Source organism: Gallinula chloropus (assembly GCF_964237585.1).
Source record: "Gallinula chloropus genome assembly, chromosome: Z".
Taxonomy (NCBI): Eukaryota; Metazoa; Chordata; class Aves; order Gruiformes; family Rallidae; genus Gallinula; species Gallinula chloropus.
The window spans coordinates 64,324,734-64,349,203 of record NC_140089.1 but is presented as its reverse complement, the minus strand read 5'-3'; the positions used below and the strand labels follow the sequence as shown (position 1 = coordinate 64,349,203).

The following is a 24,470-nucleotide window of genomic DNA, read 5'->3' as shown; positions in this document are numbered from 1 at the left end:
TGAAAATAAATCAGTCCACAATTAACACCACAATTCATTGCTGCTATTTTGCAACAGCAACCAGTTTCAGGGTGGCTGAGAAAGAAAAACAAAAAGGAGACAAAACAAATAGGAAATTCACCACAGATTGTATTTTAACATTTTTTTCAAACTCACTTTTTGGTTTGGAAGTTCCTCATTTGGACTCATAGTTCTGATGAAAGTATGATCTAACAGAGAAACCTCTCATCTCAGAACTAGATCACACTGTCAATCAACAGCTTATTTTCTAGTAATCACTTTCTCAAAAGAAAAAAAAAAAAATCAAGCTATTCTACCTACCACCCCTATATTCTCTTTGAGAAGAATCCAAACCTCATGGTAAAATTGGCTATTTTTTTCCTTTTTTTCCTCCTGAGAATGAAACTTGGTTTTGAAGACTTTTGTGTTTTGCAAGCTTTACTTCAGATAACGCTTTGAAACTAAGAAAATTATGACAGCTCTTAGAAAAGTGGTTGTTGGAAAGCAGACAAGAGAAGGAAGAAACAGCAGAAGCTATTAAATTCAATGCATCAGGTAAACATCTATTTCCATCAGAAATTGCTTCAGAGTAACAGAACATAAAAGAACACATTTCTAAATTATACAGATATGTTTCTGAAGTAAAACAAATTAGTTCCTCAGAGGAAACAAACTGAAATGAAAGGAGGTCCCTAATCTAGCCTGTGAACAAGAATGAATGAGGGGCAACACTCTTCTACTGGAAACATTCTTCTCTGGAAAAGTACACCAATGGTTGCTATGTTCAGTTTTGAAGGGAGTAAAGTACGTTTATTGTAAGAAGATGAGAGGAACATGCTGTAACTATAGGATTTAGTGAATTTTATATAGTATACAACTCCTAAAGTAATAGTCCTCAAGGATATTTAATATTTCCCAAATTCTTTCTGAAGACAGTTGGGACAAGAATGGACAAGACTGACAGTAACAGATCTAGACCGGGTCACATTATAGCTTAGGCAGGGATCTGCCACATCTCTCCAGCTGCCTTTGTTGCTGTTCTCCTAGGTGGACTTGTAATAGGCAAAAGGGAGAAAAATACAAGATGTAACAACAGCAGGTTGGTTAATTTTAAGAATGAAAAAAAGTAAGTTGAGGGAACACTACAGATGACAGCAGCAATATATGAAAAGGAAACAGCTTCATACATAAAGGGAGCACTTTGGCTCAAACACGCAACTTCTTTCCTTCAACACATTACAGGAGGCCAACCAACCAGCTGCAGCCTAACTGATATATTAGTAATATCACCTGCAATTCAGCTTCATTGTCCATTCAAGAGACTTCTTGAAGTTAGTCTTACAGGTTTTATTTTAAAGAAGTATTTAGTTCTTAAGACATATTCTTCTAATTATTTGAAAACTTTAAGTGAGCGTGAGTGCTAAAGCAAGTGGGCTTCAGTGTTTCCAAATGTTCTAGATTCCGTTTGTGGACAAAAAGGACTGGACAAACTTTTAAATCTTCATGGTAAAAAACCTTAATGTATACAATAGACACACCGTTAAGCACATCCATTGAGAACTGCCCAAAATATATAAAGATATACTGAATAAAGATAAACAATAAGGAAACAAGTGTTAGAATCAGATTAAGCACACACAAGTACCCATGAATAGGGATACTGAAAATAACTGTAACAACTGCAAATAAATCCCTACAAGATCCAGTATAGTTAGCAAATATGAAAGCTTACAACAGCATTTTTTTCAAAGCACTACTAAAAAAAAAAAAGTACTAGATTTCTGTCTATTTATACATTTAGGTAAAAAAAGGACTAGAAAATTTCACTCTCACATGATAAAATTTTCCTGTCTTTGAAGCCCCTTTCCTTGCCCTTCACAGCCTGCATAGCATTACACCAAAATCTCTTCTTTCTTTCTCCTTCCCAAGTTCCAACATTGCAAAAGAAAAAAAATCACACATCTTCAGTTTTCACCCTCCTTTACTCTACACTGTGCAGGGACACGCAATCTATTATCTTTCTGCATTTTTAACATCATTTCAGAGTTTCATCATGATGCCTTTTTGAATGGACACTTTGATTCTGCATCTTTCCACATCATTTCCTCCATACCCTAATCTTTGGTCAGATCCAAGGCTGTTATGGCCCTTGCTTTCAACTGCAATTTACTACTAGAACTTGGAGAAGAAAGAGAGAGAGAAAAAGCAACCATGAGGCACAGACACAGTAATAATTCTCAATTTCTCCTACTAAACAGCTTACAGGCTTCCTGAGCTGATCTGAGTCATTGTTAAGAGACACTGATGAGTCGCTGTCTCTTTCTGGAACACACACATACTTAGTTATCCATAGTCAAAACTGTGAAAATCACTGTTATGGAGCAGGTAAGGCATGTTTAGTTAGAGTTCAATTGTTTTTCCTTTATCTGCAGGCTGTTCTAAAGAACCATGAGTTCACTGAGGGGCTTTTGTTTGTTTTTTTATTATCAGAAAGACTAAAAAATAATTCAGTATTTCCTTATCATTTGTACCTCTTTCTTTTCTTACATGAATCACATGTTTTGTAAACTAAGGTAATCTTCTGTTTTCTTTTGGTTTGGCTTTTCTCCCCTAACTATTCAAAAATGGGAAACTATCTCTAGAGAAGTCCTCAAGATAATTTTTATACCTTTCTCCTCCGGAGTAATAGTTGATTGAATACATACAAATGTGCATGCATACTTTTGGAGGTTGTCACGACCTTTCTGTACTTTTCGTTTATTGACAGTTTCACCTATTTTATGATCCAGGAAAGGAAACTTTTTTTAAAAAAAATAAAGAGACCACCAAACCACAAACCAAACTCTTTTTGCATTCAAACATAACGAGATTTTTCAATGGGTCTTAGTAAACTCTTTCACAGTTGAATATCCAGAGAAGTTTGTACCCTATTCACGCTGCACACAGGTGATTTAAGTGATCAGATACATTCCACAGTTTTGTACTCAGCAATCTCACACCAAGAATTAAGTTTCCTCACTGATTCAGACTACCAGCCTGACTTCCATCAAATCACCTGTTCAGGGCATTATTTATCAGAAAGACCATAAGCACGATTCTAAGTCAGCAAAATGTTTTGCTGCGATTTCATATAATAAATCTAAGGGATGAGGAGAGGCTGAAGTCCCTTGGTCGGTTTAGCCTGGAGAAGAGGAGGCTGAGGAGAGACTTCATCATGGTCTGTGGCTTCCTGATGAGGGGGAGTGAAGTGGCAAGCACTGATCTTCTCCCATTGGTGATCAGTGATAGAACCCAAGGGAACGGCATGAAGCTGTGACAGAGGAGGTTTAGGTGTGACATTAGGAAGAGGTTCTTTACTGAGAGCGTGGCCAGGCACTGGAACAGGCTCCCCAGGGAAGTGGTCACAGCACCCAGCTTGACTGAGTTCAAGAAGTGCCTGGACGATGCCCTCAGTCACATGCCCTGACTTGGCTGGTCCTGTGGGGATCCAGAAGTTGGGCTTGATCCTTAAGGGTCCCTTCCAACCCAGGATATTATCTGATTCTGATTCTCTGATTTATAGTTCAGAATGTAACTAAGAAGCCGGCATATAAACCTTCTGAAACAGACTTTGAGATTAGAAGGACTATCAGCATTATGCAGCATACTACACCAGTTTCTCAAATGAAAAAGCAGTATGTTCAACAAAGTTTATCACCTTCATTTGCAATCCAGATGTTTTGCATCAACATCGATTACCATTTCTTCCTTACTCTACAGGTTGTTTGGGGTTTTTTTTAAATAATTATGGTTTCTGATCATGTGAGGACAAATTTTCAATTACAGATATACTAAAAGAGACTAAAGAATTACTTGGAGTTTTTCAATCACTCTGCTGAGGACTACCTTAGGCTTATTATTTACCATTTTTCATGTGCACTTCTTGACAGTAAGTCACTCGTCTATTACTAGCAGAGGGTGTGGCTCACAAGGCTGCCAAGTCCTCAAAAATATTATATGAGGCTAAAAAAAGAAAGAAGTAATTCTATTTTTAAGTCATTCTAATTTGCTAGTTATTCTCACCATTAAACGTATCTTCTCCTTTGAAATGGTTTCATCCTTTGTGAAACCTTTTTTTTTTAAACTACAAGCTAAAATGTTCAATGCAACAGAATTTATTTCTAATCATTTAATATATTTATACCAGTATCTGCTTGAAGGAACTTGCAAGGGAAGCACAACATAGACTAGAAAGCTGTCTACAATTAAAAAAAAAAACAAAACCATTTGATGAATTATGAAACTACATGTTGCTCTAATCTCTTATTTCCAGTGCTGGACCTCAGCACTAATGTATTTAAAGGACTTAAAAACCACTTTATATTCAAGTGAATTAACCTGTCAGTGAAAATCATGAATATGTATGCAATGAAACTAGAACTGCTTTTAAACCTATTTAAAATATAATTACATTTTAATATTCTCGTTTCCTGAAGACGAATTGAAAGGTAATGATGACTGTAGGTTCTCACCTGTATCACAGTATTACCAGTTTTCAGTTAAGCAAGTAAGAGTATAGAATGCTTGTATCAAAGTTTTGCTGGCACCTACACGTAGGTGTCCTGGTTTTGGTAAGGATGGAGTTAACTTCTTTTGTAGCAGCGGATGGAATGCTGTGTTTGAGAGTTAAAATGAAAGCAGTGCTGATAACACCCTGATGGTTTTAGTTGTGGTCAAGCAGTCAAGGACTTTCTCAGTTCTTCGTATTTCTCTATTAATGAGAAAGGAGGGGACAAAGCCAGGACAGGTGACCCAAACTGGACAAAGAGAGTATTCCATGCCAATTACGTCCTGCTCAGTATAAAGGGGGGTTGGTGGGAGGAGGAGTGGGCGGCTCCAGGACGTGCCTACTCAACATCTCATTCTGTCCATGGTTGTAACAGTACAAAAATTTAAAATAGCAAGGTACTTTCTTTCTCTGTATGAAGGTCAGTGAACACAACTGTACACACAGAAAAAGCTTTGGGATTTTGCTTATGAAGTTATTCTCTGAAAGATTTGGGTTTTTTTTTTTAATAACTACATTTGGTGTCTAGTATCAAAGAACTCTTTGTCCAAAAGGGCTACAGGTTTATTAACCTGTCAATAGGTTTTATAGCCAAGTATCAACCACCAACTGGTTCCTTTCTCCTTCAGAAGATGAGTGCAGAAGACTCTCTGTGGAGTTTCTGACAAAATTAAGATGTAACTACCGAAAATCAGAACACAGGTATCTACTCTGCTTCTCCCAGATTTCAGGAGAAGTATTTCACCTTCAAGTTTCCAGCTACCGATGCCTACTACCTCCCACCTTTCTACTGCAGCAATATGTATTCTTAACATGTACAAATTTTCTGAATTTTCACAGGGAAATGACCTATTTTCATAAATGAATTTCTTCTTTGTGTATGAATGTGAAACATGTTTAGGATAAGAAGTATTACAATTATTTTTAGATCATTAGATATCTGTTTTCTAGCAAAAAGAACACATTAATTTAGAATTAAAAATTAATGCTAGACAAAACTACTGCGGTTTTATGTTCATACTTCTTGTCCAGATTTTTGGAAAAACATGCAGATACCCCAAAGCACATAATACAGCATTTGAATATCAAGCTTCACTTGCCTAACACCTAAATCACATCTGAGAGCGTGAAATCAGAAGGAATCGTCCAGTAACCCAAACAGTGAAATTAGCATGCTACAACTCAGTGGTTGACTGTCTTTACATATTACACAGAAACCAGCAACAGTCAAGAAAAAGCAAATTTTTAAAATGTCTATACAAATCCAGCACATATTTTATGTGCACTTAAGTTACAATACCGTCTTCATTTCCTTTGTAATATCTGCTCCAATATTCTGTGAACAGAATTATAGTTCTGGCTGGCTGGCTTATTGTGGTGGTTTAGCCCTGGCTGGAGGCCAGACGCCCACCAAAGTCAGTCTATTATTCCCCTTCTTACTTGGACAGGGGAGAAAATATATATTAAGAGGCTCAGGAGTCAAAATAAGGACAGGGAGAGACCATTCTGTCATCAACAACGTGGGCAAAACAGACTCAACACAGAGTGAAGGAAAGAGAACTACCTGACTTATTACACTCCACTACAAAGAACAATGAAAACGGAGTCAAAAGTGTGACCAGATCTTAAAACACTTCCCCCCCACCATTCCCTTCTTAGCAGACTTTAGTCAGAATTTTGCTCCCTTCTTCCCTCCTGTTCTCAGTATGGGGGGGACAGGGACTGGGAAAAATTGGGTTCCCAGTAGCACCTTCCCCCCACCCCTCCATTCTAAGCAAGCTTCCCTTGCTCCCTTCTTCCCCCCACTCGCAGTACAGGGGGCAGGGACTGGGAAAAAACAGGGTTCTCTGTTACTTCATGAGCTGTGTTCCTTTTCCAGATCTGAAAACACCTCTAACCTCCCTCCCTGCTCCCTTCTTAGCAGACTTCACTCTAGTCATGATTTCACTCCCTTCTTCCCCCGATCACAGCACAGGGGGACAGGGACTGGGAGATGGGGGCTTCGGTCAGTCCCTTGCAAGCTGGTTTCCCTCTCGGCCAGGGGGGGGGAAGACATTCATTCCACACCCTCCTCCTGCTGCACTGTGGGGTCTCACCCATGGAAGCCAGTCCTCCATGAACTTCTCCAACATGAGTCCTTTCCCACAGGGCTTTATCTCTTTATCACAGTGTCTCTCAGTCCCAGTCCTCCACAGGATTCCAAGCCTCCCCCCAGCAAACCTGTTCCAGCACAAATCTCTCTCACTCATCTCTGTGTCTCTGATTCTCCTCATGGCTGCAAGTGCTGGCAGGGGCTTATCCCAACGTAGGGTCACAGCATCTCCTCTATGCCTCCACCTGCTCCATCCAGCATGGAGCTCCTCCACAGACTACAGGTGGGGTCTCAGCCTTTTCCATGGGTTTCTCCAGGGGCATCTTTCTCTCCGGCACCTGGGGCACCTCCTCATGTTTACACTGAGGCTAGCAGAAAACTCTAACTGCTGCTTACAAAAACCATCTCAGCAGCACAGCCTCACAAAACAGCAACACTTATCAAAGAAATTTTCCACACTTAACCTTACAGAACACGGTCATACTAGTCACACAGAATATGTCTAGTAAGCATATCTCATATTTTAATCTTGAGATGAGTACAGACTTGCTTGTTTGATGAGTATTTCTCAATTTAAAAATTCTATTCATTATGAATTGGCTTTTATTTGTGTCCCCTTGGGGCAAACCAGATTATTCCCGTATCATATAGATGAAGAAATCTAAGTTCCAAACATTACTGTGCCTGCAGTGTCCAATTTTTTTCAAGAATGCATGCTATCTGGCAAACATTTTGCAGAAGTAAATTTTCTGGACAGATATTTGATTTAATAATAAGCCATGCTTTTCTACTTCCACAATCTTCTATGTTTTTCATTATGTCTTCCAAGATCAGCAATATTTAAATGTTTCACAATAAAGCTTCAATTCCTCACTCATACTAAACTATCTATCCTTTACAATAAATGAAGCAAACTATACTTGCAAAACTACCATACAATCAGGTTAAAATATTTTTAAAAAAGAAAAAAAAGGAAAAAAAACCACAAAAAACCCCACTTCTATTATGGAAAACACTAATCTACATTTTGAGATTCTAAATGTTTTAACTTTGTTATGAACTTTTATACTGGATTATTTAGTTTGGTTGGGAGGTTGTTTTGGTTTTTTTTTCTTTTTACACACACACGTTCAGACACACAGGCACAGACACAGAGAGAGAAAAAAAAAAACCTGCAGAGAATAAAATGTCCTAATCTAATAAGCCTCCACTCAGTGGACTGAAATTCATTCCTGTTTATCCCGTGCCTCCTGTAGGCTTGTCTCCTGCTGGAATTTTCACAGCAACAGCAGCAATTTACCACCCATGATATACCTTCCTGGTTTTATGTCTTGCTCCAAAAGAAGACACAACACTCTTCTCAAAAACTGTACCTAAAGTAATTAACTTACTCCTAAACTAATTCTGAAAGCTGACAAAATGGAACTGATTAAAATCCTTATTAAAACCCCCAAATTCTTAATAAACAAACAAAAAGAACCTCCCCACAAATCAAAACAGAAATCTAACAGACAAAAGGTCTAGAAACATTAAATAAAGCACCTATGGAAGGCATATCCAATCTTCACTAAATACTGGTATTTATTTTCAAGCTTAATTGTAACTTGTTTTTTCATTTTTATAAAACATTCTGCAGGTTCTTCCTTCCTTCCCATGCCCTACATCCAACCCTTTCTCTTTTTCCTTGTAACTCATTACATGTAAACACTATTATATGTTCACAGCTCCTACTTCACTGAGGTAGTGAGCATCAGAAATACTTACTATGCATGAAAATGGAGCTAACCCCAGCTATAAGGGTTTATTGAAACCTAAGGATCTTTGTTCCGTTATTAAGACTGGCAGAAAAACGTATGTAGCAAGTTAACACAAACCACTTCATGCACAAGTTCTATTTATAAAGCAATTCTTCTACCCTAGCTACCCAGTGTAATATATATTTTGTCATCATAGATACAAGCACTGCTTTCTCTCAAACAATGAAATGAAAAACAAGAGATGGCATCTTTCTCTGCCACATAATACAGATGACCAAGTTTTATAACTCAAAAATTGCCAAGTTAGGAAGAGAACTTAATGTACATTAGATGTAACTATGTACAACTAAAATAATCAACTGCAGAACATGCTTCTGAAGTTTACGAAGATTATTCTTTCAGGAAGAATAGAAAATGAGGTATTTTAAGTTCAAGAGATTGTTGAGATTTAAAAAAAAAAAAGAAAAAAAGGAAAAAACAATCAAACCACAAGTCTTAACTCATATTCCAAACTCATTTGTCTTCTTTTGACAAGAGTACCAAAAAAAAATTTTTTTTCCAATGCAACAAAAATAAAATGGGAACTATTTAATCATGCTTTGCAGAAGACCTTCTATTAATTGTAGTGTTCACAATCTTAAACTGCACAACACATCTGAAAAAAAAAATTCATCCCAATCCTCTATGTAGCAACCTCTACCTTTCAGAAGAATAAAGCACTTTTACTTCACATATAATCACATTATCCACTGAGTTAGTTTCAAATTGCTGAACTTCGTGGACACAGCAACAGCTCAAATTTCAACTAATTTTGGAATTGCAAACACTCTGGCCTGCCTTTGCTCAAAAGCTGAGAAAAACACTGTATTTTTAAACTAAACCCAGTAAAAATAACGTTGGCTACTTCAACAGGGTGAAAAGTTGAAATAAATTGACATTTACAATACAGAATAAACAAAATTTTGCTTCTATGTTACCAAAAAAATATTATAAGACTATATGCATAGTCTAATTTGCATAGGTCCTAAAAATGTTACCTAAAGTACTTCTGAGATGCAATAAAGATGACATTTGCTATGTGTTACAGTACTTAACATCAGAATTATTTATAAATAAACATATATTTATAAACAAATACACATTCTAAAACAGTTTTGCCAGATGTAGTGTTGTTCAGCTGGCCATATTTTATCTTTTAGGAAAACGCACTGTTAGAAGTTTTACAACAAATTACATTACAACAATTAGATAGAATACTCCCCATGTTGTAAGTTTTTCACAACGTTAGATAGGCAGCTACTGACTTCTCAAGGTTTATCAGATTATCTCAGAAAACTAAAATGAATAGTAACTTCCTGTATAATCTTTTAAAAGAATTAACATACTGCACGTATGTCTCTACTTCATATATTAGTCAGCATTCCCAGTCATCACCTACTAAACACAGCCATGAATTTGAACAGTCACGTTAAGTTAAAACAGGTGATGGTTGTGTCAGAGACTTTCTCACTCTTCAAAAGCCTTCTTCTGATTACTGAACCAGAAAAAAAATGGTCAACCTCTAGTGGAGAAAACATCACTGTATAATAAAAGTAATAAATAGTAGACAGTAACTAAAAAGCACGACTTCCCCATTAAGAAGAAGTGCAGTTACATGTACCATACCTTTATCTGCTGTCTTCGCAGCATCGCAAGTTCCCTCATATCTCGGAATGGCTGCAGTAAGTACTGATAGAGCTCGGTGGTAGCTTCTGCAAGACTACTGTAGGCTTCATCTTCCATTTGGTACAGCTCAAGCAACTCTACCATGCTTTCTGTGTTCTTATGTTTTTCCAGAAGCTGTAGAAAAAGTGCCAGTTTTAGTGAACATGCCCAAACATTCCTGCTAAAAGTGACAGTAATTAAAAAAGTATTTTTAATTTATCTGCTTGTGTTCTCTTCCCCGTCCCACAAAACCATCACTCAGACAAACAACAAGAAAACTTAATCCCCATCCTCATCTTGAATATAGCCAGTGAAATATGAGCACATCTGACAACCCTAACTCAAAGTATTTCAGCACTCCTACTAATGTTGGCTTTTTTCCAAAAAATCTATGGAAGATAATGAATATGAGGACAAAGCATGAAAAGCAACTTAGCACAAGAATGTATTACAGAGTAATCAGATGTACTAATTCCCACATTTCCCACTTTCAGATGTCAGGAGAGAAGGACTGGCAAGGAAAGGAGACAAAAGAGGAGATTTTGGTCACTCTAGTTTATTCAGTGTTTGCCTGTGTGTGTGTGTGTGTTGCCTGTCTGTACTTTGGACCCACAGAGCTCCATTATATCAGTGCAACTCCAGACAGCAATCTATATGAAACAAAACAGTGATCTGTATTTCTGGTAATTTTGCTTACCAGTTTATTTTAGCCCAGACAGTTCAGGCATGAAATTTCAAATGCATGAACTTTCCATTAGATTTTTTTAAAAAATGAAATTCTCAGTACTATAAGCTTAAAGAAAACACTTAAATAATTTGTGACTAAGTTCATACAAAAAAACCCCAACATTATAAAAAACTGTCAATACCTTCCTTTAGTTCTTATGAAGTCAAAAAGTTTCTGTTTGTAAAAATTTCTGCAGTGCATGTTTTTAATTTATGTTTGTTTTGTGTCTACTTTGGGCATTTGCCTGAGCAGACCTCACATGCTGCTGGAAATCTTTTACCATTTAGAAAAAAAAAATTCAACTGTTTAACAAAAATTAATCTCATACAAACATGTGGAGTACTTAATGTATTTACAAAGACAAGATTATCTGAAATTAATTCCTCTCTTATGTAATTTTCAAAGTCAAAGTCTCTTGTCCTTTATACTATCATCTCAAAAAGCATAAATTCACAGTGCAAGTTTAAATAAATTCTATATAGATTAATAACACTGTGGAACAAGCACATTCGATCTACTACCTGTTTATTCAAGTTGGATGCCAGGCCTACATGAAGTATTCTCAGTGTACTCAACTACATCAAATATTACAACTGGAAGATAAAATAAAGGGAACTGTGGATTAGAAATCAAAGCTTTGGTGAACAGTCCTTTGGTGTCTGGTTCATTTGGATCCCCAGACAGTCAAGAAACGTCTTGATTACCATACTGTTTACTTAATATGCTCATTTGCATTTAAATTGCTATGTTTCAAATACTTGATCAGGTAGAAAAAAACCCACATTTCTCTTTCTTCATAATGTACAGTTTGTTTCAGAAGATAAACTGAACACCACCTGGGCTTCCTCTGAAGCACTGAAGATTGGCCAAGATTACAGAAAGGACCAAGAGCAGAATGCAGACAGTCAGAGTAACTTTATTTACATCTTGAGCACTAAAATGCTGGTCAGATGATAAGCCAGTAAGAGCCCTCCCTCAGCAAGGCTTAGCAGAGATGAAAGGTTTAGGAGAGATGGTGTAGAAAAGATATCACACTCAGCAGCATCAGGCAATTTGTTGCACTACCTAAGCAATCTCACCTAGGAAATTATTTCTAATGCAAGGTCATTTCCTACACCCTTATGCTCTCTTTCAGCAACAAGGCTTTTTCTCCCCTTTATAGGCCATTCTTAAGGCCTATTTAATAGTTATGATATTCTAGAAGACAGTCACAACTTTGCAGAAATTGCAGTGAAAGTGCTACGGAATGAAGGGTCCATTTCAACTGAAGAAGTCTGAGGGGAGACCTCTATCTCTGCAGCTACAGGACAGGAAGTCATATCCAGGTTTGTGTTGGTCTCCTCCCAGGTAACAAGCAGTAAGACAAGAAGAAACAGCCCCGAGTTGTGCCAGGGGAGGTTTAGATTGGATATTAGGAAGAATTTCTTCACTGAAAGGGTTGTCAAGCACTGGAACAGGCTGCCTAGGGAAGTACTTGACTCACCATCCCTGGAGGTATTTAAAAGCAGTGTAAACGTGGTGCCTGGGGACATGGCTTAGCAGTGGACTTGGCAGTGTTAGGTGAACAGTAGTACTCCAAGATCTGAAAGTTCTTCTCTAACCTTAGTGACTCTATACGTATGTTTTAAAGGACTACAGAAGAGTCAGGCTATTCTCTCCCACTTTTGGGGACTGACGTGATTACCGACCACCAAGTCTTCACCAATACAGTGTGATATGAACAGAAGACTGATAGCTTTAATTCTACTTCTAGAAAGAACCTCGTAAGCCCAATGAAGAGAGTCCAGGCTCCTTTACTGTGACCAGTCCTACAGGTCCACTGCCATAGGAGACAGATGGTGCTGACTGCATGAAGGACCTCTCCCACTCCACTCTATAAGCAGTCTGACAGAGCCTTTCCTGCTCAGGATCAAAGTCAGCTGAAGCATTTTTTTAGCTGGCTGCCATCCAGGCAGTTTTCAGACTATCAGATAACAATAACGCTGGGTCCAGTGCAGAATTCACTGAATTAATAATGTCATAAGGCACACCAGGCACACTTTATACTCATGGGTCGTTTAACTGTGTATGCCCCAGTTTCACACAGGCAGTACCTAGTCAATACACTATACCAGGAGCAGGAAAATTCAGCCAGTAACTTTTTGTGAGAGGGAGACATTGGTTCAGCTGGCTGAATGCGTAAACCAACCTGGTAGCTCACGCCACGCAGTTTTCAAGGTATAAGCACAAAATACATGCAGAATTCTTGTGACATGTTTTATGTCCCATTCGTGATTAATTCTCAGCACATACAGTGCTCCTGTTCATTTACTTCAACAGTCTTCGGCACAAATTTTTTACTTTCGCCATTTTTAAATTATATTATTTAAAGAAGTGGGTGGAGGAGAGTAGAGTAATATCCTGTAGAGGCCTGACTAGTGCTATACCCATTGAATACTGCATTTATTTTAAGAATCGTGTTTCACAGATGTTACATTGTTCATAACTAAATGAATCTATATATTTTAGGCAACTATTATTCAGATAAAACCTAACCAACAGGAAACGTGTTTTTTTCAATTTAACAGCACATACATTTGAACTATATAACAAAGATTATTTCTGTCTTCAGTAGTTTTTAAAAAATTATTTTGTCAATAAAGCTTTAAAAGCATTACAGCAGACAGTAAAATTATGTCTGGGCTGACCTCAGTTGGGAGCATAATCCAAACCTTGAAGAGTCTGAGTCTTACATTTCCTTTGCTATTATTTCCAAATCTTTCCCTGTCATTCCTACTCTGTGTTCTGTATGTCATATTGTAATGTTTTTATGAAATATCTCAATTTTTAGCTAAAAGAGCCACAAAGATACTTTTCAATCTCTTCCTCAGATTCTCCAAGTTTTTTTAATAGTAATTACAGAATATTCTTATTTCCTAAGAATTTCAGATTCTTGTAAGCCTTCCACCTCCAGGAAAAATTGTAGAGACTTTTCATAGAGATTTTTAGCATAGTAAAAGTTACAGGTAAAACTACAGAGAGTTATTTTCAGAGAAAAGTACAGTACTGCAGATAAAGTAGGTTTCAAATATTCAATCCTTTACACTGAACAGTAGCCCTAAAAGTAAAATAGCTTAAAACACTTGGCAACAGTCTGCAATGAGCTCTGGACATTGAGTTCCAAGGAAATACAGCTCCAAAGTATATAAAATTTGAATGCTAAATTTTAGCAACTGAACTTAAAATGCAATTTCTTGTAACAGATCTTGCTTAAAAGTGTTTCTTTTCTCTCTCTAAGAAATCTTTTTAAAAAGCAAACAAAAAATCTTGTTAGAAGCAAACACACTCTCACGTATGCTGGCAATCAGCAGGAGTCTGAAGTACATGAATCTCTAGTAAAGCCAAACTGCTTTTTTCTCTCTCACATGCATGGTCCAGTATTCAAACATCACCTACTATGGTTAAAAAAGTAAGTAAATAAACAAATAATCAAGCCTTGCCAGGACATTTAGCTTCTACTTGCATAATTGCATTGCCACCAACAGCCATAGCATGCTTACCTTCATGCTATAGAAAGACTATTTGCATTTTTGTAGCAGGTGAATGCCTGACTAACTGACCAAAGCCTGACTCTCCAATACACATCCACAGTAAGTTTTACTATTGGGGCAGAAATCACTTAAGAGAACACAGAAGATAGATAGAGCGTTGGGGCAGAATAAGCAAATACAGTAACCCTGCCCATGTACGAAGTACTGGAACCAACACTACTACATCTGTTCATCCCCTTGAGATCAAAAAGATACAAACTAGTGAGTTCCATATTAAACTTATTTGGAAAGCACACACTTTGTAATTCCTATTATTAGTGGACAAAAAGAAGTCCAAGTTTTTCAACCAGGCTTCTGAAGATAGGGAATTGGAAGTGTATGCCAATACACTGCAAAGGTTATTGTCCAGATTTTGGAGAGATTCTGAAGGGCTGTTTACAGAAGATTAAATTAATTACAGAGTAATTAAAATAATCAAAGCAAATACACACGCAGCACATGCATAGGTTCAAACAGAAAACACACATGCACACAAAGTAAAACCCGAAAAATATATTTGGAAGTAAAACACAGCACGTTTAAGGAACAAAAAATAATTATGAACGCTCCCACAAGATGTTTTCTAGACTTCTGAAGAGCTGCTCATATCAAGCAAGCCATGTTGTTCCTCTTTAAAGCCTGTTTAGGACAGTCTGTTACCAGGGTACAGACAGCTTGGTTACCTCGGTGTGCAAAGATGTAATGGGTGTAGGTAGCATCATTCTGGGGTGAGGGGGGCTACAGGAGCGGCTTTTGTGAGAATACACCAGAAGCTTCCCCCTGCCTGGCAGAAACAATGCCAGCCAGATCCAAAAGAGACTCCTACCAGTTATCTTCACTTACGCTTTGGTTAACAGCTCTTAGGACAATTACTTTTGACAAGTTCATTCACACTGCCTACAAAAATCCACCTGATTTCAATACACTACCTGTAATACAAGTCCACAGAAAAGAAATAAACTGGGTAAGAAAAACTGAAGTAGTATTTTAACATAGCCAAGTAAGCAAAAACATAATTTCCATGTATGCATCATTACTGAGCAATGCAACTTCTCTCCTCCCACCCAGAATTCTAAATAGAAATCTCAGCAGAACTGTATGTGTGTATATATATAACTTGTTGGAATATCACAAGACTCAGGCTTAGAGCTGCCAACTCTGACAACAATGTATGGCACATCAGATCTCTTCTGAAAGCTCACGAGGGAGATGTCATCAATTAAAAACTATGCATCTCCTTTTCTGTAAACAAGACAAAAATATGTTTAACACCATGGTGAAGTTCCTTTTAGGTTAAGACAGTACTTGTCTCCCCTCAACTTATTGTGTAATGTGGCTGGGCCACTCCTGAGGTACAATGGCAAATGAGTGCCTATAAAAAGCAGGTTATTTGCTTGAATTTAATACATTGCTAAGAATAGCACAGCCACGAATAATCTACATAAATTATTGCAAACAAGGCCTAAGTGCATAGGAGGCCCATTATATAGGAGTAGTAGGCTTTTTTTCTGCTGTTAGTAATACAGAAATAAGTATTTACATTGTAATGTAGTTTGATGAACACAATAAATCTGTTTACTGTATTTCAATGTTATTATGGCGCTCTGGGACTCCTTCCCTTTGGAAAGGGGCAAAATAACTAAAAGATAAAGTCACTAATGAATCACCGATCAGTTGGAACATGGTAACTCTGAACAAAGAGACTTGTAGGCAACACCTCACCCTGAAGGCTTGGCAAAGAGCTTATTTTACACGTGTCCTAATGGGTTCTAGGTAATTTTTTTTTCTGCAGGAGTCCAACTGAAAAAAAAAAACCAAAAAACAACAACCCAACAAAAACCTAAAGCCAGATGACTGAGAACATACAGTTCACACTGTGCCTCAAAACACACCAACTTTTGGTCCACAGACTCTCCTTCGGTGCTTCTGAACAATGCTATTAGTTAGGAAAACAGAGCTTCAATACTGACTGCTGTCTAAACAAAACAGTATTTGCATACAATGAATACATTTACTCAGCAGGTATTACAATGCTACTTTTAAAACCCTTCTTTGTGTAAAGTTTCAATGTCAGGACACAGGCCCAGCCAAATACCCACCCTGATAAAAGCCAAGTGTTCTTTTTATGAAAACAGGAGTGAAAATTTGATGGGGAGAAAAAAAAATTAAGAAGTATGTAATAAATTTAATTCTGAAGTCAGTTAATGGGAATCGTATCAGCAGCACTGAATTAGTACTCTTACCAGTTTTGCAATGCATTTTACATGGTCATAGATAATCACAAATGGCTAATGAATCTAGTGTTAAGACTTACAAAATCTAACTCAAAACAGGTAAAGCATGGTGCTAATATAAGACTGAAAGCACTGATACACATGAATTTACTTTTTAAGGATGAGCTGAGCTAACAGCTTGCTCCAACCAAGCTTCCCTCTTTCTTCGCTCTTCTAATTCCACCCCAGTTCCTTGTCAGGTGTCCTTCCTCCACTGCACTTGCTTTGCATTTCTCAGAACCTTCAACAAACAAAGTGAGCATCTGGCTGAAAGCTATTTCTGTAGTTTCTCTCAGATTAATTTACTGAGATGAATCAGCACACTGCAAGGACAAAGCACAACTGGAAGGAACACAAAGCTGGAGGGGGAAGGACAGAGAGCAAGAGGATTTCCCCCCTTTCAGTAGTAGCAAGCTGATGATCCAGTTCTTCAGCTCCCTCCAACAAAGTAGCTGACGAAACACCTTTAAACCCCGGATGACAGCTGGCAGTGAACTCAAACGGCCCGCTGTGTGATTTCTCAAGGATGGCATAGTTCAACACTGTTTCAACCTCTACTGCACTGGTGAAATCATGGAAAGGCAGGTCTAAGGAGGAAACAGTGTTATGCATGACTAAATGCAATTTTTACATTTTCCCAGCTAAAATAATGGGGGAGTTTATTTAAAAGTTCAATATAATATCCAAAAAAGCCCAACAGAAAGAACACTTTTACAGACCATTAACTAACAGTAGGCTAAACAAATCAAGAAACTCCTGAAACCCTGTATCATGCACACCAGGTTGGAAACGACCTTTGAGATCAAGTCCAACCATACCTGTCTTCTACTAAACCATATGCCTGAGCACCTCATCTACCCATCTTTTAAACACATCCAGGGTCAGTGATGAAACCACCTCCCTGGGCAGCCTGTTCTAATGCCTGACATCCCTTTTGGTGAAGGATTTTTGCCTGATGCCTAATCTAAACCTGCACTGGCACAGCTTGAGCCCATTCCCCCTCATCCTATCACCTGTCACTTGGGTGAAGAGATGAACACCCCCCTCTCTACAACCTCCTATCAAGTAGCTGTAGGCAGTGATAAGGTGTCCCCTCAGTCTCCTCCAGGCTTAACAACCCCAGTTCCCTAAACTCCTTGCAAGATTTGCTCTCCAGCCCCTTCACCAGCCTGGTTGCCCTTCTCTGGACTTGCTCCATGACCCCAATGTCCTTCATATAGTGAGGGGCCCAGAACTGAACACGGTATTCGAGGTGTGGCCTCACCAGTGCTGAGTACAGGGGCACAATCACTTCCCTGGACCTGCAGGTCACGCTGTTTATGACACATGCCCAGATGCCATTACCCTTCTTGACCACCTGGGCAAACTCTTTTACAAGAGCTCCAGTAAACTCCTCCCACACAGATTTTTTTCTGAATTATACTACTCTCAAGTTACAAAATGATCCAATCTGAAATTCTTACATCTTACAATTATAAACAAGTATCACATTACTGAAGGATAAAGAATTTGGGCTCTGAAGACACTGTGCTATTTGTAGATGTTTCTGAAAGTTTGCAATTTTTCAAAAACTGATATACAGATTTTCTCCCTCTGAAGCTTAGCAACTGAATGAATACAGTAGTTTGATTTTGTTTCCTTTTTTTTTTAACTACCTAAAACCAGAATTATTTAAAGTTTAGGGTGTTGAGGATTTTTTAGGAAAAAAAAACGCCTAATCAAAACTTGTTCTATTTTAAGCATGGGGTTCAACTAGAAATCCCAGAGGTTCCTTTTAATAAAATAATCTATAATTCTAAGTAATTGAAAAGTCTGTTACAATAGCCTCTCCCCAAAGTAGCTCAAAACAACTCAAGATGCAATGCTATTATGTGAAAAGTTGTGCTACTACTAATTTTAGATGACCCACATAAATTGTCTGCAAGTCATCACAAACAAATGCTAATTGATTATTTAAACAACATTTTTCAAATTAAAAAAAAAGAAAAACAAACCATCCTCACACCAATATCCTAGCATTTCTTCCAAAAGAAGGCCATATAAACATCTGTCTACAAACGTGTTTTGGAAAGTACTGTAACAGTAGCATGAAACTAACAAAAGTTTCCATTGCCACTTCAGAAAACAGAGATACTCAACTTACTCTCAGATAAAATTTAAAAAAGGTTGCTTTTGTTGTACTTTTCCAGGAGCAGCTTGTTCACAAAAAAGTCCACTAGCATTCAAACTGTTCTGAAAAGGTGAAGTCTGTTCACACCATATGTAACAAAAACAACAAATCCATACATTGAATAACTTTTACTGTATAAATACCACAAAAGAACAGAAAGGAAACCCAGAGATAGGGTTTTTTCAGTAAAAGTTGTATATTGAAAACAACCTCTGCCAAAATGTTAGCAACTGGTGAGCAGTCACAGGTAGGTACATCACTAGCATCCTATTTACATCAACTCTGAAAGGCTTCACTTGAAGATTTTTCAAAGATGATTTTTCAGGGAAGCTCTGCACATACAAAACACCTTTCTGCCTAGCAGAAGAGTTAATCCCAAAGTAAAATACAAACTGCACAAATGAACTTCTTATAAGGTTATTAATGATTGACATAGTTGACAAGCAAGAGCAAGTAAACAAGGAGACATTTGGGGAGGAGTTTCCAGCTAACATCTACCACTGTGTGTTGTAATTTTTAATGAACTTTTCAGACAAACTAATAATGGTTTGGTTTATATTTCTGGCCCAAATTCTTCAGAAACTGGGAACTGGGCAAGGTTCAGTGACTAATTAAAACAAAAACACATTTCCTTTATTAATTTATACAGCTTATGACTGGAAGATACTATGAGATCATCCACTCCCCAGCCCAACAAATCTGGACCATTTTGTCTTTATAATCCTGTTTCAAGTTACGCAAGTGCTTCAATAATTAAAGACTAACCTGTATTCTAGCAAACAGCACCACCAGATTTCTGATGAGATCATACTATTACTTCCTGTAAAAGGACAAAATTCTTTTTTTGCCATTCTTAAAACATTCTTCCATGTGGCTATTAAATAGCACTGCACTTAAAGGATGGATTTTCAGTGAAGATCTTTGTTCCGAGTGGCTAGAGTGATGTTATTAGGACTATGCAGGATGTTCAAGTAATTCTAATAAATTGTTTTAATGTACATTAACTCTGACTTCCTTCCTCAAAACCTCTCAATATTTGACCATTGACCAGTATACATTAAATGGTTAAACCTACAGTCGCAGTCAGCCTCAGATGCCCCTTCCCCAGAACACGATCATGCTGAATGCCAGCAGCAGAACAAAACTTCTGGACATGGCATTTTTAACACGGGAAAATGTTCACAACAGCAGGATATCTTATTTACAAGCTTTTACTACATAGTAAATTAACAATTATTTGTGGCATATCTTAAAAATAAAGTGAATTTGTTTTGACTAAGGTTGGTTTCTTTGTTTGTTCTCTGGAAAAAAAAAAAGAGAATAAACAATGTAACTGCTACATTACTGGCAACTCCTGAGCACTCCAGTTGCCCAAAAATCACAAAACACGTTTTAAGTGCAGGTTTCTCTGTGGGGTTCAATTCACATTCACACACTTCTCTTTGCTGCAGTACTAAAATAACACATAAAAATGCATTGTGGCATTACAGACTCAACCACAGTAGAATTACAGTATCACCAAATGTTTATAGTTGATTCTTCTTTGGATGCAAAAAAGGAGGAAGATGACTGAGCCTATTTTGAAGATACTCTCAACTGCTAAAGTAACAGGCTCAACATCCAACAATCCCACCTTATTCCATTGCCAGCCCCTATTTAGCAGATAGCAGTCTGATCAACAGCTCAAAGATATACATACTAACTCAATGATTATACGTATATCTTAAGAGTATCCTCATTCTCCTTCCTTCCATTCCTATCCTGTCTTCTCACCTTCCCTAGCGTATTCCTTATGTCTTCCCTAACACATTCTTTATTCCTTCTTCATGTCTTGAAAAGATAGTTTTGCAATGTATCTTTAGTTGGACTGAGCCAACACTTTGTCAGCTGTTAATAATAGCATTTTTTTAGTGGACTGGAAATGTAGGTTTCTAATAATATAAAAAAGGAGATCCTTAAAATCACCTCCCCAAAGAGGAAAAATGGTAGGTGCAGCCACTTCTGAAAAAAAATCAGCTTTTCAGTGCCTTCTTCATCTCTGCAGCAGCCATATTTACATATATAAAAACCAACATAAACCTTGCAGGTCATCTGTAAGCAGTGTCGTACCATACTACAGGAAAAAAACATGTATGAATAGATTATTTGAAAGAATCTGCTTTCAAATTCTAAACCTGCCTGTGTCATACTATCTCAGCCAGAAACAGAGGGGAACAAAAAAATTACTGGAATAAGAAAGCAGTTTTAAAAGGCATCGAATTGAATATAAGTTATTCAATTGAAGGGAAAAGAAAGTAATGCTGGAAAATGTATCAGAAGTATGCAAGAAGTGAAAGGTAATTATTAAGCCACCACTAAAAACTGAGAAATCAAGTGAGTGGTGAAAACCAAGCAGCATAATGGAACAGAGTGTTTATTACATAACTGGTACACACCTCTACAAAATATTCTGGCCTATAAAGACACTGCAACTGCACATCAACTACAACTTTAAACAATAGAGGAAAGTCTACCTCTACATCTAGGAAACCAAAACCATTTGCATTTTGAAAGGGAATATGAAGTAAAATAATCTCATCAGGAGAATACTCCCCCAACTACAAGACATAACTGGTTCACCAATACCAGTTCAGACAGCTAAACAGAGCATATATTGGATTTTGCAGCCCTTTTTCCTCTCACAGGTACTTCGAAAAGGAAATGAAGTATGAGACTGGCAAGCTGCCATCTTCAGTTTCCAAAAACTTAAGCTTACAGACTAAGGGTCATACAGAACAGAATTGCTATATTCTGCAGAATGCACTCATTTTTAGTAAGAGTTGAGTTCTGTCAAGGTAGACCCAATTTTTCAAGCAGATGTCCTCTGTGTACATATCACTTGTACATGCTTTGAAGGCATGTACATTATTTTAAGCATTCTGCTGTTTTCAGATACTTCAGTAGTGTTAATTATCTTCACCTAGATTTTGTCAAACTTCAGGCATTAATAAAACAATGCATGAAGTCTATCTACACATATATGCCATAACTGCACTGGAGAAGGTGGGAAAAACTAAAATTAAAAAAAACCAAACTAAAAAACCAACCAAACCACCAAGCCTTCAAACCCAAAACAAGTATCCTACTATGACTGGAAAAGATATAATACAAGAAGATTGATAAAAATGTAAAGAAAAACCTAATTAACCTCTGATCACAAACCTGTAAGTCTCTGAAACTATTTGCTGCTACCTATAAAACAGAAGTAAAACAGAATGGCCATGAAAAAAATCAGCATTTACTCAAGAAGATATCAAAAGGAAGAAGGATAGAAGATAAGCTCTTCAAAGGTTTTAATACTAAAAGACTAAAGAGAGAGAAGCAAATGCTATGCTAATATGGTCTAATGTCCTTTAAATACAGGATTCCTAGAAGCCATTTTAAAGCATGTACTTTAAAATGGCATACAATTACATCTTAGGCCTGCAGCAATTGTGAGTCTACCATATGATTAAGCTGTTGCATATTTAATTATACTTGCTACTGTAAGTATACACAAATCTCAAGTGATACAGGCCTTCCTACCTTACTTCCACAGGTTCCAGTACTATGGGATGTCATCATCAACTGTTATACCAGTAATATGGATTTACACATAGGGAACACATACCAGAAACTCACTGAAACTCTGAAAACGAAATACCCACATGACACAGATCTTTACTACTTGCGGAAAAAGGGAAGGGGGGAACCGCTCCAGGTCTGAAACGGCATTGCAGTATCCTGGCTATTGGGTTTGATGCTTGCACAATGAGCCAGGTGAGAACTGCCATCATCTAAACAGTGACACTTTAAAAGAGTTTGTTACAGGCACACATAACCAATAATGACTCCAGCTGCAAATTAAATAGTAAAAAGAGACACCTGACAAGGAAGAAAATGTTTCACTGGACAGCAACACAAGTACTAACCACAATGCTTCTATCCTGCTTCCCAAAAGAGTCCACTTAGCTGTTCCACTGAGCATGCCTGGCAGCTGCTTACAGACTGTTTTGGTTAGCACTAACTTGTAGTACTGGTACAGTATTTAAATAACCTATTTACAAAGTATTTAGAAGTGAATCGAAACAGTTTTACTGGGAACAAGTGTTAACACTACCAATAATGAGTACATAAAAAGATTTCAGACAAAAATAGGTGGGATGCCCAGAATGCTCAGCATTAATCTTAACTCTGCTCTATTCATGTCAATAGGAAAAAAACACCACCATAAAACCACAGTATATCTTATTTTCATCTCTCCACTCACAAAGTAAAATCTGAAGGAACCTGTGTTCCTTCCTTTCCTGAGACACCATAAGTATCTTCTTAATCTAGCTATTTACAGGGTCCAGTTTTCTGTGTAGAAAGATATTACATATGCTTTAATAGTATCTACTGGTGGCATTTATTTTAGTGTACTACTGAAATACCAAGTACTTTTTTGTAGTGTTTAATATTATTTACTTTTCCATTATTTATGAGTGTGACATTGAAATCTCTCTTTAAATCACTCTGTGCCTAGGAGATCATTGAATAGAAACAGGTCACCTTACCTCTGGAAAACTTGCATTTTTGGTACAGTGTCGCACTATGTACCATATACATATTTACTTTAGAACTGAATGCACTTAGTCAAAAGCACGGAAATAAAATCCTCCCAGGTTTTTTTTTCGTAAGAAAACCTGGAACAACTTATGGATATTATTTAGCTTTTTTTACATATAAACTGAAGTCTGTGTCAGCAGCCTTGGAAAGTAACAAATGTGAAATTCCACGATTTATAACCAAATCATTTCCTTACTGATTTGTGTGATTTGACAATCATGTTTCACTCACTGAAAACAAAAAATACTACTAAAGCTGTGACTTTTTTTGCAAAAAAATCTATACATACTGATTTGAGAAGAAAATGACAATACAGATTTCTGTAAAAAATCCCTGTATTTTCTGCTCATGCAACTTGCTTCTGCAACAAAATAGATCAAATCATTTTACTTTTTTTTTTTTTTAAACCTTTCTAGTCCTTTGAATCAAAAGAAAATTAAACCAAGCAACAAAAGTTCTCAGGGCTATTCTGGGTCTCAGCAAAATATTCCACTATACAAGGGAAGGAGATTAAAAATATCAGCCAGTCTCACTCCCAAGGCGGTCTTCGGTTAGCCACCGAAAATAAGATGATCTCAGAATTTCTTCGGAATTTAATCCTCACTAAAAAGCTTTTCTGAACTTTTCTATTAGAGCAAATCAAAAGAACACGCACAGAACAGAGATGCAAAATGGTCTTTACCAGTCTGCCTGCCAGACACTAGAATTCACAGAGTAGCCACAAAATTAAAGCAAGTCTGATTAGTTTTGTAACTAGCATTCAAGATCCTGTAAGGCTATCATCTGCCAAATTTCAGATTGCCATGGCAATTGAGAGCTATAAGGAATAGAGAGATTCACAGGTATCACTAATTCAAAGATGCTGAAGTAGGCATGCAATGCAGAGACAGGCTTCCCAATTTGACAACTTGCTATGCAAGAGCAAGTAAAAGGGTAAGCATACAATGGAACATGTTTGTTGGTGTGACTAAGCCACCAAACCCTTTTAATCATAGTTTATACTAGC

The 24,470-nt window shown here is 37.3% G+C and overlaps 1 protein-coding gene across 1 annotated transcript in view; it reads right to left on the bottom strand.

Moving 5' to 3' along the window:
• JMY (junction mediating and regulatory protein, p53 cofactor) overlaps positions 1 to 24,470 on the bottom strand; it is a gene marked incomplete at both ends in the record, with an annotated part of 54,820 nt that overhangs the window by 26,175 nt on the left and 4,175 nt on the right. Inside the window, one exon of the mRNA XM_084278682.1 lies at positions 10,061 to 10,234. Coding sequence (XP_084134808.1) covers positions 10,061 to 10,234 — 174 coding nt within the window. The remainder of the gene's footprint in view (positions 1 to 10,060; positions 10,235 to 24,470) is intronic.